Source organism: Brachionichthys hirsutus, chromosome 8, assembly GCF_040956055.1.
Source record: "Brachionichthys hirsutus isolate HB-005 chromosome 8, CSIRO-AGI_Bhir_v1, whole genome shotgun sequence".
In the NCBI taxonomy this organism is placed as follows: Eukaryota; Metazoa; Chordata; class Actinopteri; order Lophiiformes; family Brachionichthyidae; genus Brachionichthys; species Brachionichthys hirsutus.
Window position 1 is genome coordinate 10,576,940 of NC_090904.1, and position 12,637 is coordinate 10,589,576.

Below are 12,637 nucleotides of genomic sequence, written 5' to 3' on the forward strand. Positions count from 1 at the left end.
CCAGTTATGGTTAGATGCAGACTGCCATACGATGACAAGAGACTTAAAGGCTTTCTTCTTGGCCTAAAAGCAGGAGCTGTGTTTTCACAGCGGTGTTGATCTAAGTTTAAAGTAGAGATCCGTTTTCTAGAAGCTTCATTTAAAGATTTGCAGCCAAATTGTCAGAAACAAATGCCAGGGGGGGAATGCTGATTTCCATCTATCTTCCCATTGTCCAGGGAACCAGTTTACCAAAGAGTTCTTAAAATGTGTTTGTTGGCTGTTGCAGGATTTGATTAATTACAGCACACTCTAGAGGTCAATGTTTGTTTAATTTCCTTTTAATATCTACTGACAGTGACATTTAATGCTCCAGGAAAAAGCTAAAAATCATTTAACTATCTCTCATTTGCATTATTGGACAAATTACAACAGCTCTGTGTTTCAGCAGTGTTTCAACAGTGATGGAGAGGCTGGTTGAAACTTTAACATGAATATTTTAACTCGATCTGTGAAGAGTGTTCTGAAGGAGCATCCCTACAGAGTGAGGTTGACTTCAGTGATCAAATTAATTCTAGATATTTTTAATGAATTTTAAACATTAAGCCTAACCAGTTGACTTGATTCACAGAGATTTATAAGATTCTGTCATTTATATTTCACAAATTCTGCACCTTATGTCCTTGTTGAAATAAAGAGACAGTGCAGTAACGACCTCCTGCCTTCAGGGGGCGCTGTTCCGTATTCTGTCACATTATATGACGACTAGCATCACAGCCGGAAGGGAGCGCGCCATTGAAGCGAATTCACAACGTGAACGTTTCGTTGAACAGCGCTCTGAAAAAGGTGCGATTCTTTTCATCTTGTCCCTCCCGTTGGTATCATTTTGGATTATGGCGTACAGAGGACAAGGACAGAAGATCCAGAAGGTTATGGTGCAGCCTATTGTATCCTTTTTTATTATCGCGTGAGCTAAAACGCGCGTTATGTGCGCGCTGCGACTTAGCTGCTGCTAGGCCACCCATTTTTCGTTAGCTTGCTAGTCATTCATTTCACAACAAGGTTTTGATCCAGTAGTGGGTCTTATGTTGAGTAATTGACAACAGTGCGTTATATTTCATTTAAAATAGATTTGCTACAACGCATTACCCATTGAATATATTAAAAGGGCCTGTCCGTGGCGTTAGCCGCTAACCTACCCGGAGCCTGCGGCGCCACTTGGTACTACGGGCGAAGACGCAGCTGCTGCTTGGATGACTATTAAAAGTCGTGTTAGTTACATTTATAGTTTATATCATAATTAAGTATTTACTGCTCCCCGTTTCCAGATACTGTTAGTCGCAAAAAAATGGCATCGATTTTCCTTTACCACATGTATCAGAATCTTATCTTCAGGTACCTACAAAATGTAAGTATAGAATTAAGTTGTTTTTCATGGTTTTTTTTTTTTTTTTAATTAAGGAGATTAAATCATATTTTGTCCCTCCCAGCGCTCGCGGATCCAAGTCTGGTTGTATGAGCAGGTGAACATGCGGATAGAGGGCTGCATCATTGTAAGTTGTGTGTTGCTGTTTCTCTGTTGAGCTGAAATAAAATGTTAATGACTTTTTTACAGTGATTAAATTAAACCATGCCTGATAGTGGAAGTGCCTTGAATTATGTGAATTTTCTGGAGGATGGTCACACTTGCATACAAGTGGAATTCTGCGTGTGAATATAAAACACTTGAGAGGAAAACTGGGATCATGTGCAGTTATATTTATGTATTTGTTTTAATTTCCCATAAGCTATTTATGTATACTGGAGACTGATGAAATGATTGGCTTCCTCTTCTGTCCCTGTCTTAGGGTTTTGATGAGTACATGAACCTGGTTCTAGATGACTCTGAGGAAGTCCACATGAAGACTAAGAACAGAAAGCCTCTGGGTAAGAACATGCTCCAGATTGACCTCATGAACCCATGTCTCTGCACTGCGGTGATTTTAATAGCAAAAACGATGCATTTGCATTGTTTATGTCATTGTTACGATGCTGTGCGGATGGACTTCTCACAAAACCTACTCACTCACTTGATATTGTTCGTTTCTAGCAGATCGGTACTTAATAGTTGGTCCAATGTGAGCTGCCATGATTCTGTCTACATCTCATATTGTTCTGATCCACCCCCGCTTGGGTTTCTACCCCCTTTCTCCTCTATCCCTCAGGGAGAATCATGTTGAAAGGAGACAACATTACCTTGCTGCAGAGCGTGTCCACCTAGGAACATGGGGATACCCTGAAAGAAAATGTTTTCCTTGTTTGTTTTTTTTTATGTTTGTGTTAATATAACATGAATATTGTAACTTTTCTTTTTTTTTTGACACTTATTTCCAGTTTGAGAATAAATCCTTTTTCCTACAGCTGTTGTCTGTCCTGCATCTAACTTGAGTAAAAGTTTGTAACCACAAATCATTGACTAAGGAGAGTTGAACAATTGGCGCATTGGGTTATTGCGCCACCTAGCGACAGACTTTGTTTTAAGGTACAGGTACTGTATTATTAAACTCTTGCCGCATACAACTTTTAAAGTTTAAACAAAGCAGGTTGGTGTGAAGGGTAATTAAATGTAGAGTGCCTATTTGTATTTTTCAGTGGGGTTGTCGCCTATTACTGTATAAAGTTCAGTAATATGGAGAATACAGTCTGTATTGTGTTTTTAATGTGAATCTTCAAAGTAAATTCAGTCCAATTAAAGGTGAGTGCATATGCAGACTTTTTATTCTTAATTTTTCAAGCTTGATAAAGCAAGTTTTTATTGGAGATGAAAGAGACGGATAATAACAGTAATTTCTTATCTGCAGCTAAAACCAGCATTGCGTTGGATTTACGCCACATTTTTCAGATGCTGCGGTTACAGACATAAATAAACAACTGTCTTGTAGTTCTTATTTATTTACGGCCAGTTTGAGAGCTGTGGTCTGGATAGAGTTAAAATCGATGAAGGCAATTACGTAATGGCTCCCGACGCCCGCTACGTGTCCCTGATCTGTTGACTGGGAAGCCCCGAGCACGAAGCTGACTACGCCCGGCGGAGACAGAGGACACGGTACGGGAAAATATACCTTTATATGTAAAATCCAGGTATATATGTTGATTTTGTTCTGTTATTTAAGTGCCAGAGGGTTATTTGACACTAGTTTGGACTGTTAAATACAATATTCTGCTGTAGAATCCGCTAACTTTAGCTCAAGTGGGCTAGTAATGCTAGCTAGCAAAGGGGAGGATGCTAACAGCAGGAGTACAGTCTAGTAGTAGCAGGCCGGCTGGTTATAAACCTCTTGTAGCATCCATTTTTACATCGGCAGTGTTGATTGTCTCAACATTTATTTCGAGTGTGTTTATATATAAAGCAAATATAAAATATGTGCAACAAGGTAAGAATTGGTGGTTTGCTCGCTTGACTGAATTAGAAGAAGGCGTAGCGTTAGCAGACGCCAGATTTGTTAATAATGGATACTGGGTATTTACTGTATTTGTAAAAAAGCGGTTTATGTTGCCTTAGAGTAGGCAAAGCTTCATTTTGTCATGTTGGGTCGAAAAAGCCACGTTTTTGTTGGTTAAATTACCGTCAGTCCAAAGAACCGGCAGGAAATTGGGCCAGAATGAGGCCGTGGATGTGGCCCGAAAGACGCTAGCCGAGGCTAGAGCACCCAGGCTAACCGTTTTAGATGGTAATGTCCGGTGTAACGTTTGGATGCTTTCCGTCGTGGTGCTTATTTTACGCTCACGGTCGGATTGCAACAACTCCATGCGCTTCTCGTGGTCCCAAATGTAAAAAGAAAGAAGAAAGAAAATTGTGATTACGTGTACTGGACAGCTATGGAGACATTGTGATTGTGTCGCGGTCAAAAGGGAATGTGACTGATCTGAGAATATGTTCCTGGATCCCATCTCGCATGGCGTGACGCCGTGTGGATGCAGCAACGGTTCATTCCGGTATTAGTACTCGATAGAAATATGTGATGAGCAACACATATTTCTGTGAGTAACAAGCAATTCATTTCCGCTCGGGCGTTTCTGTGCGATGGGAAGCCGCTCTTCAGACTGGCCTCCCCTCTGAAAGGTTTCTGGCCTATAAACACAAACACACGGATTAAGTCTGGCAGTATTATTACTGCTGCAGCCACCTTCTGCTGCGCTCTGCATCTTAGTGGGCTTGGATAGTTCAAAATTCTTCCCAGTAAATAAAAAAAAAACAAGATTTTCTTCAGTCATGTTTCATTAAATGAAATAAAAAACCAATGTCCCCTGTGTTGTGGTATACCAGAGTTCACGCACCAGAGTGCTAAGATTTCTTCCAAATGATAGCACTGGTTTTCCTTCCCCGAGGCACAACCAGGAATACGTGATGTGTGTGTGTGTGTGTGTGTGTGTGCACTCATTTTGGGAACCTCATTGTTAAACAGAATATATAACATTTTAGATGACACATACTCTTGTGTGTGCTCACCACGAAACTTCCTTTATAATGTAGTTGCTTCAAACTTGGAGGATGAGGTGGAAATGGGGCATTCTGAGGCTACATGGCTGGGGTGGGGTCGGGTGGGGGGATTATTGTCTCATCTGGTGTATCAGTTAGTCCTTTGTTGGTCCCGATTTTTCTTCCGGCATTGTGGAAGCAGAGCATCTATTCTTCTCTTTTCCTGGACAGTCTCCGTCTTTCTGTTGCTTTCTGTCACAGGCGAGGGTCACAGGAATGACATAATCTCATCCTGAGTCAGCTGATCGAGTTTAGAAGCTTCATGAAATCTCACCAAGATGTGGCACTAAATTGGACGGCGTAGTGGTTTGATGAACTCGGGACGTTGGAGCTTTATGAATTCAATTTCCGTACGTTGGTTATATTCCAATAAAACCACTCCTCAAAGTGATGTGGATTAGAGAGCGAGAAATTCCGCACTCAAATCCGTGCTGGAAGATATTTGGACAAATCAGATTAGTGCGTAACAGGATTAACAAGATCTAAATCAAAGTTTTGTTCGGTGACTGTTACCGATTCAGGCTAAAATTTCAAATATGTCCTTTTTTTTTTTTTCATGCATGAAATTAAATTGCCTTTAATGGCTTGGATGAGACCAAACTATTTAGCGAACAGGCAGGGGTGCCAGTCCAGTCTACTCCGTGTATACCTCCAGGGCATCCACCTGGGTTCTGTTCCTTGGTTTCACCATACTGACTGTCTCCAGTTCTATCCCTCCTGCTACCCCCCCACCCCCCTTAAATGTTCTCAGTATAGTAGAATAATTATTTCAGAGCTTGTCCCCGGCCTTCTCTTAATGGACAGTGTGTGAGGTGGTAATATATATCACTGCAGCTCAGTCTTGGAGCTAGCCGTACCCCCTGTAGCGCACTAGCTGTGATGTCATTACTGAGAGAGGGTCACACAGGGAGCGACGACAACCGGCCAATAAATGTGACTTCCTATGAATAATTTTAATTTATTGTTATTCTGCATCTGTGGAGTAATTTATTTGTATTTTATTGGTATTGTTAAATGTCGATGATTTATGTACTAAGGACTGTCAACGGAAACAAGACCGCAAGGGCTTCTTTGAAATGCTCCTCCGAGACAGGATGTTTGACTGTACTTGTACTGTAATACATACTACTGTTAGAATGTTAGAGTACGAGTACAGTCAATCTAATAAATATATTCATCATCATCAACTCAAGCTTGAATGGCACCACCAATAACGTCTGTTTTTCTGTTCCAGATCTTGAATGAGTAGGAAAGACTGTAACTCACAGCCATGCAGACCATCAAGTGCGTTGTCGTTGGCGACGGTGCCGTGGGTAAAACCTGCCTGCTCATCTCCTACACCACCAACAAGTTTCCCTCTGAATACGTCCCGACGGTACGTGTGTGGAAGCCTCCGCAGCAGACTGGACCTCCGGTTCTGACCGTTGGCTCTAGCTTCTGTTTGATAGTAATGACGTTGTTTGCCCTAAACTAATATCTCACACCTCTATAGGAGTTTGCATAGTCCTCCATCGTCATTTGGTTTCAGTCGGAGCACTTTTGCCATGCGAACCAAATAATCGGCTCCGCGTTGGATGATGCGATTGTGGAGTGAACGAGCGGCTAACCCCCCGTTCGGTCTGTGTGTTTTTAGGTTTTTGATAACTATGCTGTGACGGTGATGATCGGCGGCGAGCCCTACACTCTGGGCTTGTTTGATACAGCAGGTACGTCTTTGTCAGTCCGGCCTGCACTCGTTTGCTGCCGTTACTCCCGGGTGTCCAGCTTGTGTAGTTCACACATCCATAATCCAGGCGTCATCACTGCTTGCATTTAGTTTCTACGGCGTCAACTGGAAAGTGCGGAAAACACACCGCCTTGCTTTACATCTGGTCCACAAGCCAACGTGCGTGAATGAATTGATTGTAATGTTTTTGCGTGGCTCGTCCAGGTCAGGAAGACTACGACAGGTTACGACCTCTGAGTTACCCCCAGACAGACGTCTTCCTCGTCTGTTTCTCTGTCGTGTCCCCCTCCTCCTTCGAAAATGTCAAAGAAAAGGCAAGTCTGACCCTTCTTCTTCTTATTATTATTATTATTTTCCTTTCCTGTCCAAAAGCCTTTTGTAATATCTCTAAATACTCAGAATGATTAAATCTGCCCTGGTAAAAAAAAACAAAAAAACACACACACAATTTAAAGTAATCTCAGTTTGACGTTGGGAAAGTGCATTTGATTCATCATAAAATGCTTTTATGAGAAACGCAGTCTTAGCTTCTTGTTATTAGATCGGTGGCCGTGGGAGTGCTTTGTCGGAGCCGGTCTGTGGCCAATCGGTGCCTCGTCTCCAAATGAAATGTAACCTTGCAGGTCTTGTCCTCAGGCTTCGGTAGGTGTTCTGGTGACGCTGTGTCTTGACTGCATTGGCCTTTGTTTATTGCTCTAGTGGGTTCCAGAGATCACCCACCACTGTCCAAAGACCCCCTTCCTGCTCGTCGGGACTCAGATTGACTTGCGGGACGACCCGTCTACCATCGAGAAGCTGGCTAAGAACAAGCAAAAGCCCATCAGCCCGGAGACGGCTGAGAAGCTGGCGAGAGACCTGAAAGCCGTGAAATACGTCGAGTGCTCAGCCCTGACGCAGGTAAATGCGGAATCCAAACACGCACAAAGCACGCACGATTCACATCTCTTAATTTGAAATGTGGAAATAATATAATTCTTTAAATATTAATGGCATTCTACTTTTTGAAGTGTTTAGAGCTGAAAGTAGGCGTATCCTTTCTTTATTTCTTTTGTGTTGTATGTTTTTACTATTGGGTCTAGAGGCTGTAATAAAGTTTATATTTATTCAACGTTAGAGCTGGTATTGAACGGCTCGCTACGCGTCTTCATAAAGCCTTTGAAGTCTTTTGATGTATGAAGGCCTGAGAACCGGTGACGATGACTTCGGCACATCGCTGTTGAGGAGCTTGAGAGGAAGCGTGACAGATGGAGCTTTGTCTCGGGCAGAGAACAATAGTGTTGATGACGCTGAGGTGTAGCCCCCCCCCCCCTTCTGCTTCTTCCTTCCTCCCCCCACTTCCCTTGCGCAACGTTTTGCACCGCTACTGATGTCATTTCCTCTTTCCTGTCGGATCTCAGCATGCCGTTCCGTGTCGTACCCGTCACACTCCACTGATGCTTTCTTCCCTTCCTCCTCCTCTTCCTCTTCCTCTTCCTCTTCCGTCCATCGCTGGCTGTGCCGGTTGTGCTAATCGTGTTGTTGTCCTCTTCCTCCTTGTCGTTGTAGCGAGGGCTGAAGAATGTGTTTGATGACGCTATCCTAGCGGCCCTTGAGCCCCCCGAGACACAGAGAAAGAGAAAATGCTGCGTCTTTTAATCCGCTGCTCCCGTCTCCTCCTCCACCTGGTGCCGTTGTTCCCTGTACTTCTCATCGCTGCTCTTGGACTGATCCCTCCTTCAGTGTGTTGTTTCACTCACTGCTAACCTGAACCCTGACCCAGTCGACTCCTATGCAGCTTTTTTTTTTTTTTTTTTTAGCTCCATTACAACCAACATTTTAACAGCTTTCTGCTTTTCACTGACACTTTTCTGATCTGCGCAGACATTTGCACCGTAAATCTTGCACTGGCGTGATGGGGGTGCCCGATTTACGATGAACGTCATAAATCTGTTGCTAGACGACCGAAACGTTCCCGGTCGGGCTCGGTGCTCACTAGCGTGGCCTCTGGCCAGCAGAGCGCCGTCTCTCGGAGGATGCAGGCATCGTTTCAGCCTTTCCTCTGAGTCGATGTGGGCAGGCTTAAGGACGAACGGCAGGGCGGTCGGCTCCACATTGTTCCACAGCCAGGTGGGATTAACGCAGCAGATTAGGGGTGTGACGGTACGCTCAAATGTCATTTCGGTTCGGTTTATTTTCGGCAGAAAAAAAGGACTTAAAATGCAAACGATAAATAAATATAAGCGACCCATTCGGGTGACATTTCAAATAAATTGGACTGAAGTTTTTAAAACTATTGTAACAATTAAAACATAAAATTATTAATATTTGGCCAGTTTGAGAGGAGAACCTCCAGCTAAAGCCTTTTCTGACATTTTATAGTCTGAAGCTTTATTTGGCCCAATTTTCCCAATGAATAAAATGTTTTTAAAAAGGTTCTGTGTGAAATATCTCATGAAGCCTATCAATAAAGGACGAGTGAGAACGCTCCTCTCTGGTTTCCTTCTTTTTAGCGGTGCTTTGCCAGGAAAGACTTCCGTAGGGTTTGGACAACTAGCGTCGAACGATCCCGAGTATCTCGCTGGTTTGCCGTCGAGTCCGGCGCCGGGCCAGAGCAGCTTCACGCAGGGGGGCTGTTTGAAGCATCCTGTCCGTGTTGAAGGGCAGTTGGTGTGAAAATGCTCACATTCCACGTTTGTCAGGGGTTGTGCTCTCGCTTTGCCCCGCCTCCTGTTTTTTATTTCAGATACGCATCCAACACAAACCTGCCATTTGTGTTTTTGACATTCGATCCCCGGTGCCTAACAGCCGTGGATTTGATCTTATTTGACCTTTCTCATTTCCCCCCCCCCCCCCCGCCTCATTGAGCCTGTATGTTTGTGTTTGTGTCCACAGAAAGGCCTAAAGAATGTGTTTGATGAGGCGATATTGGCCGCATTGGAGCCCCCAGAGCCCAAGAAGAAACGCAAATGTGTGCTGCTATGAGAGGCTGCCATTGTCAGAGCACACATACATAACACATACATAAGCCACGAGCACACACGTGCAGACACGCACTCACACACTCCTCCACCCACTTTCCCTTGCTCTGCTAAAGCTGGTTGACGCCATTGTTCTCCACAAGGAGCACTACGAAGAAAACGGCCGAACAAGTCTCAGATAATTGTTTGCAATAATACAGTATGAAGATTCCCCCCCCCCCCAAAATCTGAGCGTGGGACGGAAGATCAACCTGACCCGGCCGACAAGCCGCCGTGGGCCCCCGGCGGGACGGCGCGGCCTCGCACGGAGCCCCGGATAACAGACTCGCATCCAAGTAGAATTCCTCTGGAGCTTCTGATTGACTTTCATCACTCAGTGCTTAGATCTCAACAACTTTGAGATGCCCAGCCATTTAGCTGGGACATGAGCCCCCCCCCCCGGCCCCTCTGTCGGCGAGCACGCTCACTTCCAGTCCCTTCGTTCTTTCACAGCACTACCAGAAGATCTTTAAAGTAGTGCTTTTTTTTTTTTGTTGTTTTTTGCCATCACCCCATTTTGTTTCTCTGCAAACATGTGACGAGTCTGAGATATTTATCCCCTGTTCCAACTAGACGCGCTCTTAACCACTAAGGAAGCTGTAAGTCTGACAGCACAGGGCAGGTTGGCTAAAACGTCCATGCGGCTGTCTCTCCGTTTCTCTCTCTCTCGCCGACGGGACTGAGTAAATATCTCCATCTGATATCGAGCCTTCAGAGAGGACTGTCCATTTGGAGCGTGGTAATCGCTTGAAGAGCTAAAGGCATCCAGTAAGCAATGGGTCCGCTAGTCGCCGGCAGGAAATGGCCTTTTTTAGATGCAGGGAACTTTTAAACAGTGTTACTGGAACCCGTTTCAATGTCATTACCGTGCTCTCAGTGGGCGCAGCAGAGGCATCCATGTCAGAAGGCGTTCATCGGCTTTGATTTTTAGGAATCATTCAATATGAGTTTCCACCAGAAGTCTGTGGCAGGTCAGAATTTGGTGCCTTTTCTGCGATGTGCGTTACCCGGGCGATACGTCTGGTGCAGCAGGTAGCTGAGCCTCGGTCTCTGTTCTAAAAGGTTTGTCACGTAGTCGTGACACAATGCGGCGCTCAATGTTGACGTAGGCTCCAGGTGTTCTTACCAAGCTTTCTTTCTTCATTATTTCTGTATGGGTTTTTATAATGATATATAAATATATATATATATATAAAAAAAGGTTACTTTCACTCCTTTGACCTTTAGGGGTCGGACTTCATCTGAACTCCCACCTTCCAGTTTAATGAAAGAAAACCTTACAGTTGGTTTAGTTGAATTAGAAACATCCAATGGCAGAGAGACTGTTTGATAAAGATTATCGTTTGGGATTGGTTGGTTCTCATTTTCCTTAACTGGTGGCTTCGAGTTGGGTTGATATCCAGTCCAAGTCAGTATAATTATTATAACCTGTTGTTGTTTTTGGTGCAGAACCAAATGCTTTGTCTCAAGTCTGTGTTTTGTTCTTTGTATATGCATTCTTTAAAAAAAAAAAAAGAAAAGAGAAAAACATTTGTACTTATACCTTAATTGCCTTTAACACTGTTACCTTGCAGTTTGTAATATTTGTCTGGCAGGAATAGAAAGTAAAACATACCTGTTTTTGAACAAAATGTGTGATTCATTCATGTGGAAAATATTTGGACAGCAGCCTCAAAAGCTTCAACCCAGTCACTGAGGCAGAGCGCGTTGTCGTGTGCGGCCAGCAGGGGGCGCTGGCCACCCGAACATCCACCCCTAGAGTCTTTACACATCTATTCAAAAAGTAAAAGAAGCCCTGATTTTACTCAGATCTTCATCCTGTCCTGGATATTGCTGGCGTGTCACGAGTCATCGTTGTGTGGGTTGTTAACATTTTTAATATATAAATTATTTTCTTGTTAATCTTTGCAATTCCACATGTAATAATGAAAGTCCAAAAGTGACCCGAAGGTCTGCTGCTAAACCTCCTCGTCTCCCGGCCCAAGATCCACCCTTTCGAGTTATGTGGAAGACAAAAAAAAACTTTTTCCAGCGGAGGTAAAAACATATGTTCAAAATCTGTTCAATCTGTTTTGAGTCCCGCAGATTTATCGGCCGGTGCGATCAAAACAGGTTCTGCCCCGAAGAGCTTTAATCAAATGTCTGAACTCAACGCGTGAGTTGTGTAGCTGCAAACAAAACGATCCGAGTCTGAACGTGTATCGAAAGTATTAACAATACTGTATACGTAAAATCCTACTTGATGTGCTTCTGACCAAACGGATAAGTTTTAACAAGCTTTATCTCCCTCATCCCATCTTTGTCTGTCTCTCTCTCGCACACACACGCACGCACACACACACACACACACACGTGTGTAACGTTGACGTTGAAAGCTCAGTTATCACTTTCACGCAGTTTACACAGATGTCCAGGAATTCCTATAATGGCAGCAAATGAGGGTGATATAGTTTGGTGACGTGGATCATCTCCCCTCCGCGGTTGGGAGGGTTATTGCACTGTATGCCCCCCCGCCCCCCCACCCGCAGCTCCCTCATCCACTCCGCTGAGGCGTTCACACATTCTCTGCGTTTCTGAAGTGCTGTCTGTCATCGCCTTCTTCCACTAAAGAGACGCTGACAACCATTAATTATCACGCAGGCTGAACGAAGGGCATTCCTCTCTGCTCAAATATGGCTGCACACACACACACACACTAGCTCCTCAGCTCGCTATGTCCACACTGAAAGGCAGAGATGCACCACCTGGCCTCCATTGGTCTTCATCATGTTTGACAAATGAGTCTAAATGTTTTGTCCTCTGGGCTCGTCCAATCACCGTCCAGCCCGGCTGAGCGTCTCCTCTGGAAGGGATGAGCAGGCAGAGGCCGGACAACCCGACTCGATGACACAAACGCCTACGATGCTGGTGGAGCACCACCTGTGTACGTACTGTACCCACTGTTATTTGGACCCGTGCAGATACTGTCCTTATTTTTGAACTCTGATTTGCTCACTTGCTTTCCGGTTTGTCGTAAACAGCACAATCGTTCCAGGTATGCGAATGTGCCATACTTGTGTTTTTAATGTGTTGCTCCTGATATAGAGATACAGCATGTCATTTTCTAACACAGACTCGCGTGTGTGTGTGTGTGTGTGTGTGTGTGTGTGTGTGTGTGTGAGTGAGAGTTTTGTGTCGAGTGCATGTCTGACAACCAGACGACCGCCGCGTGACGCCGCCTCTGGTCACCGAGAGGATTATTTTGACACAGCAGGTTGCTTTTGGTTCATAGACACATTTAACACACACACACACACACACACACTCCGACCCCTTTCACCCGCATACACACACAGGTGTTAAAGGAAAGCTCCTCGCAGTTCAGCTGAAATCTCCCTGATGACAGACGTACGGTTAGAACCGCAGGATGGAGTGAAA

General features: G+C 44.4%; 2 protein-coding genes across 3 annotated transcripts; both read left to right on the forward strand.

Moving 5' to 3' along the window:
* The first annotated feature begins 767 nt into the window (after positions 1 to 767).
* On the forward strand, positions 768 to 2,378 carry snrpe (small nuclear ribonucleoprotein polypeptide E). Its single transcript, XM_068742639.1, has 5 exons — positions 768 to 926; positions 1,361 to 1,387; positions 1,470 to 1,532; positions 1,827 to 1,905; positions 2,184 to 2,378. Exons 1-5 carry the CDS (start codon positions 873 to 875, stop codon positions 2,237 to 2,239), a joined length of 279 nt encoding a protein of 92 aa, XP_068598740.1. The 5' UTR covers positions 768 to 872; the 3' UTR covers positions 2,240 to 2,378.
* Positions 2,379 to 3,012: 634 nt separating this feature from the next.
* On the forward strand, positions 3,013 to 10,851 carry cdc42 (cell division cycle 42). Of its 2 annotated transcripts, none has more exons than XM_068742669.1 (6): positions 3,013 to 3,099; positions 5,733 to 5,873; positions 6,132 to 6,204; positions 6,429 to 6,538; positions 6,924 to 7,121; positions 9,096 to 10,851. In XM_068742669.1, the coding sequence occupies exons 2-6, from the start codon at positions 5,769 to 5,771 to the stop codon at positions 9,183 to 9,185; spliced, it is 576 nt and encodes a 191-aa protein (XP_068598770.1). In that variant the 5' UTR covers positions 3,013 to 3,099; positions 5,733 to 5,768; the 3' UTR covers positions 9,186 to 10,851. The 2 variants fall into 2 exon arrangements, with proteins under 2 accessions (XP_068598770.1, XP_068598769.1); XM_068742668.1 differs by having other exon boundaries at positions 3,016 to 3,064.
* Positions 10,852 to 12,637: the final 1,786 nt, after the last annotated feature.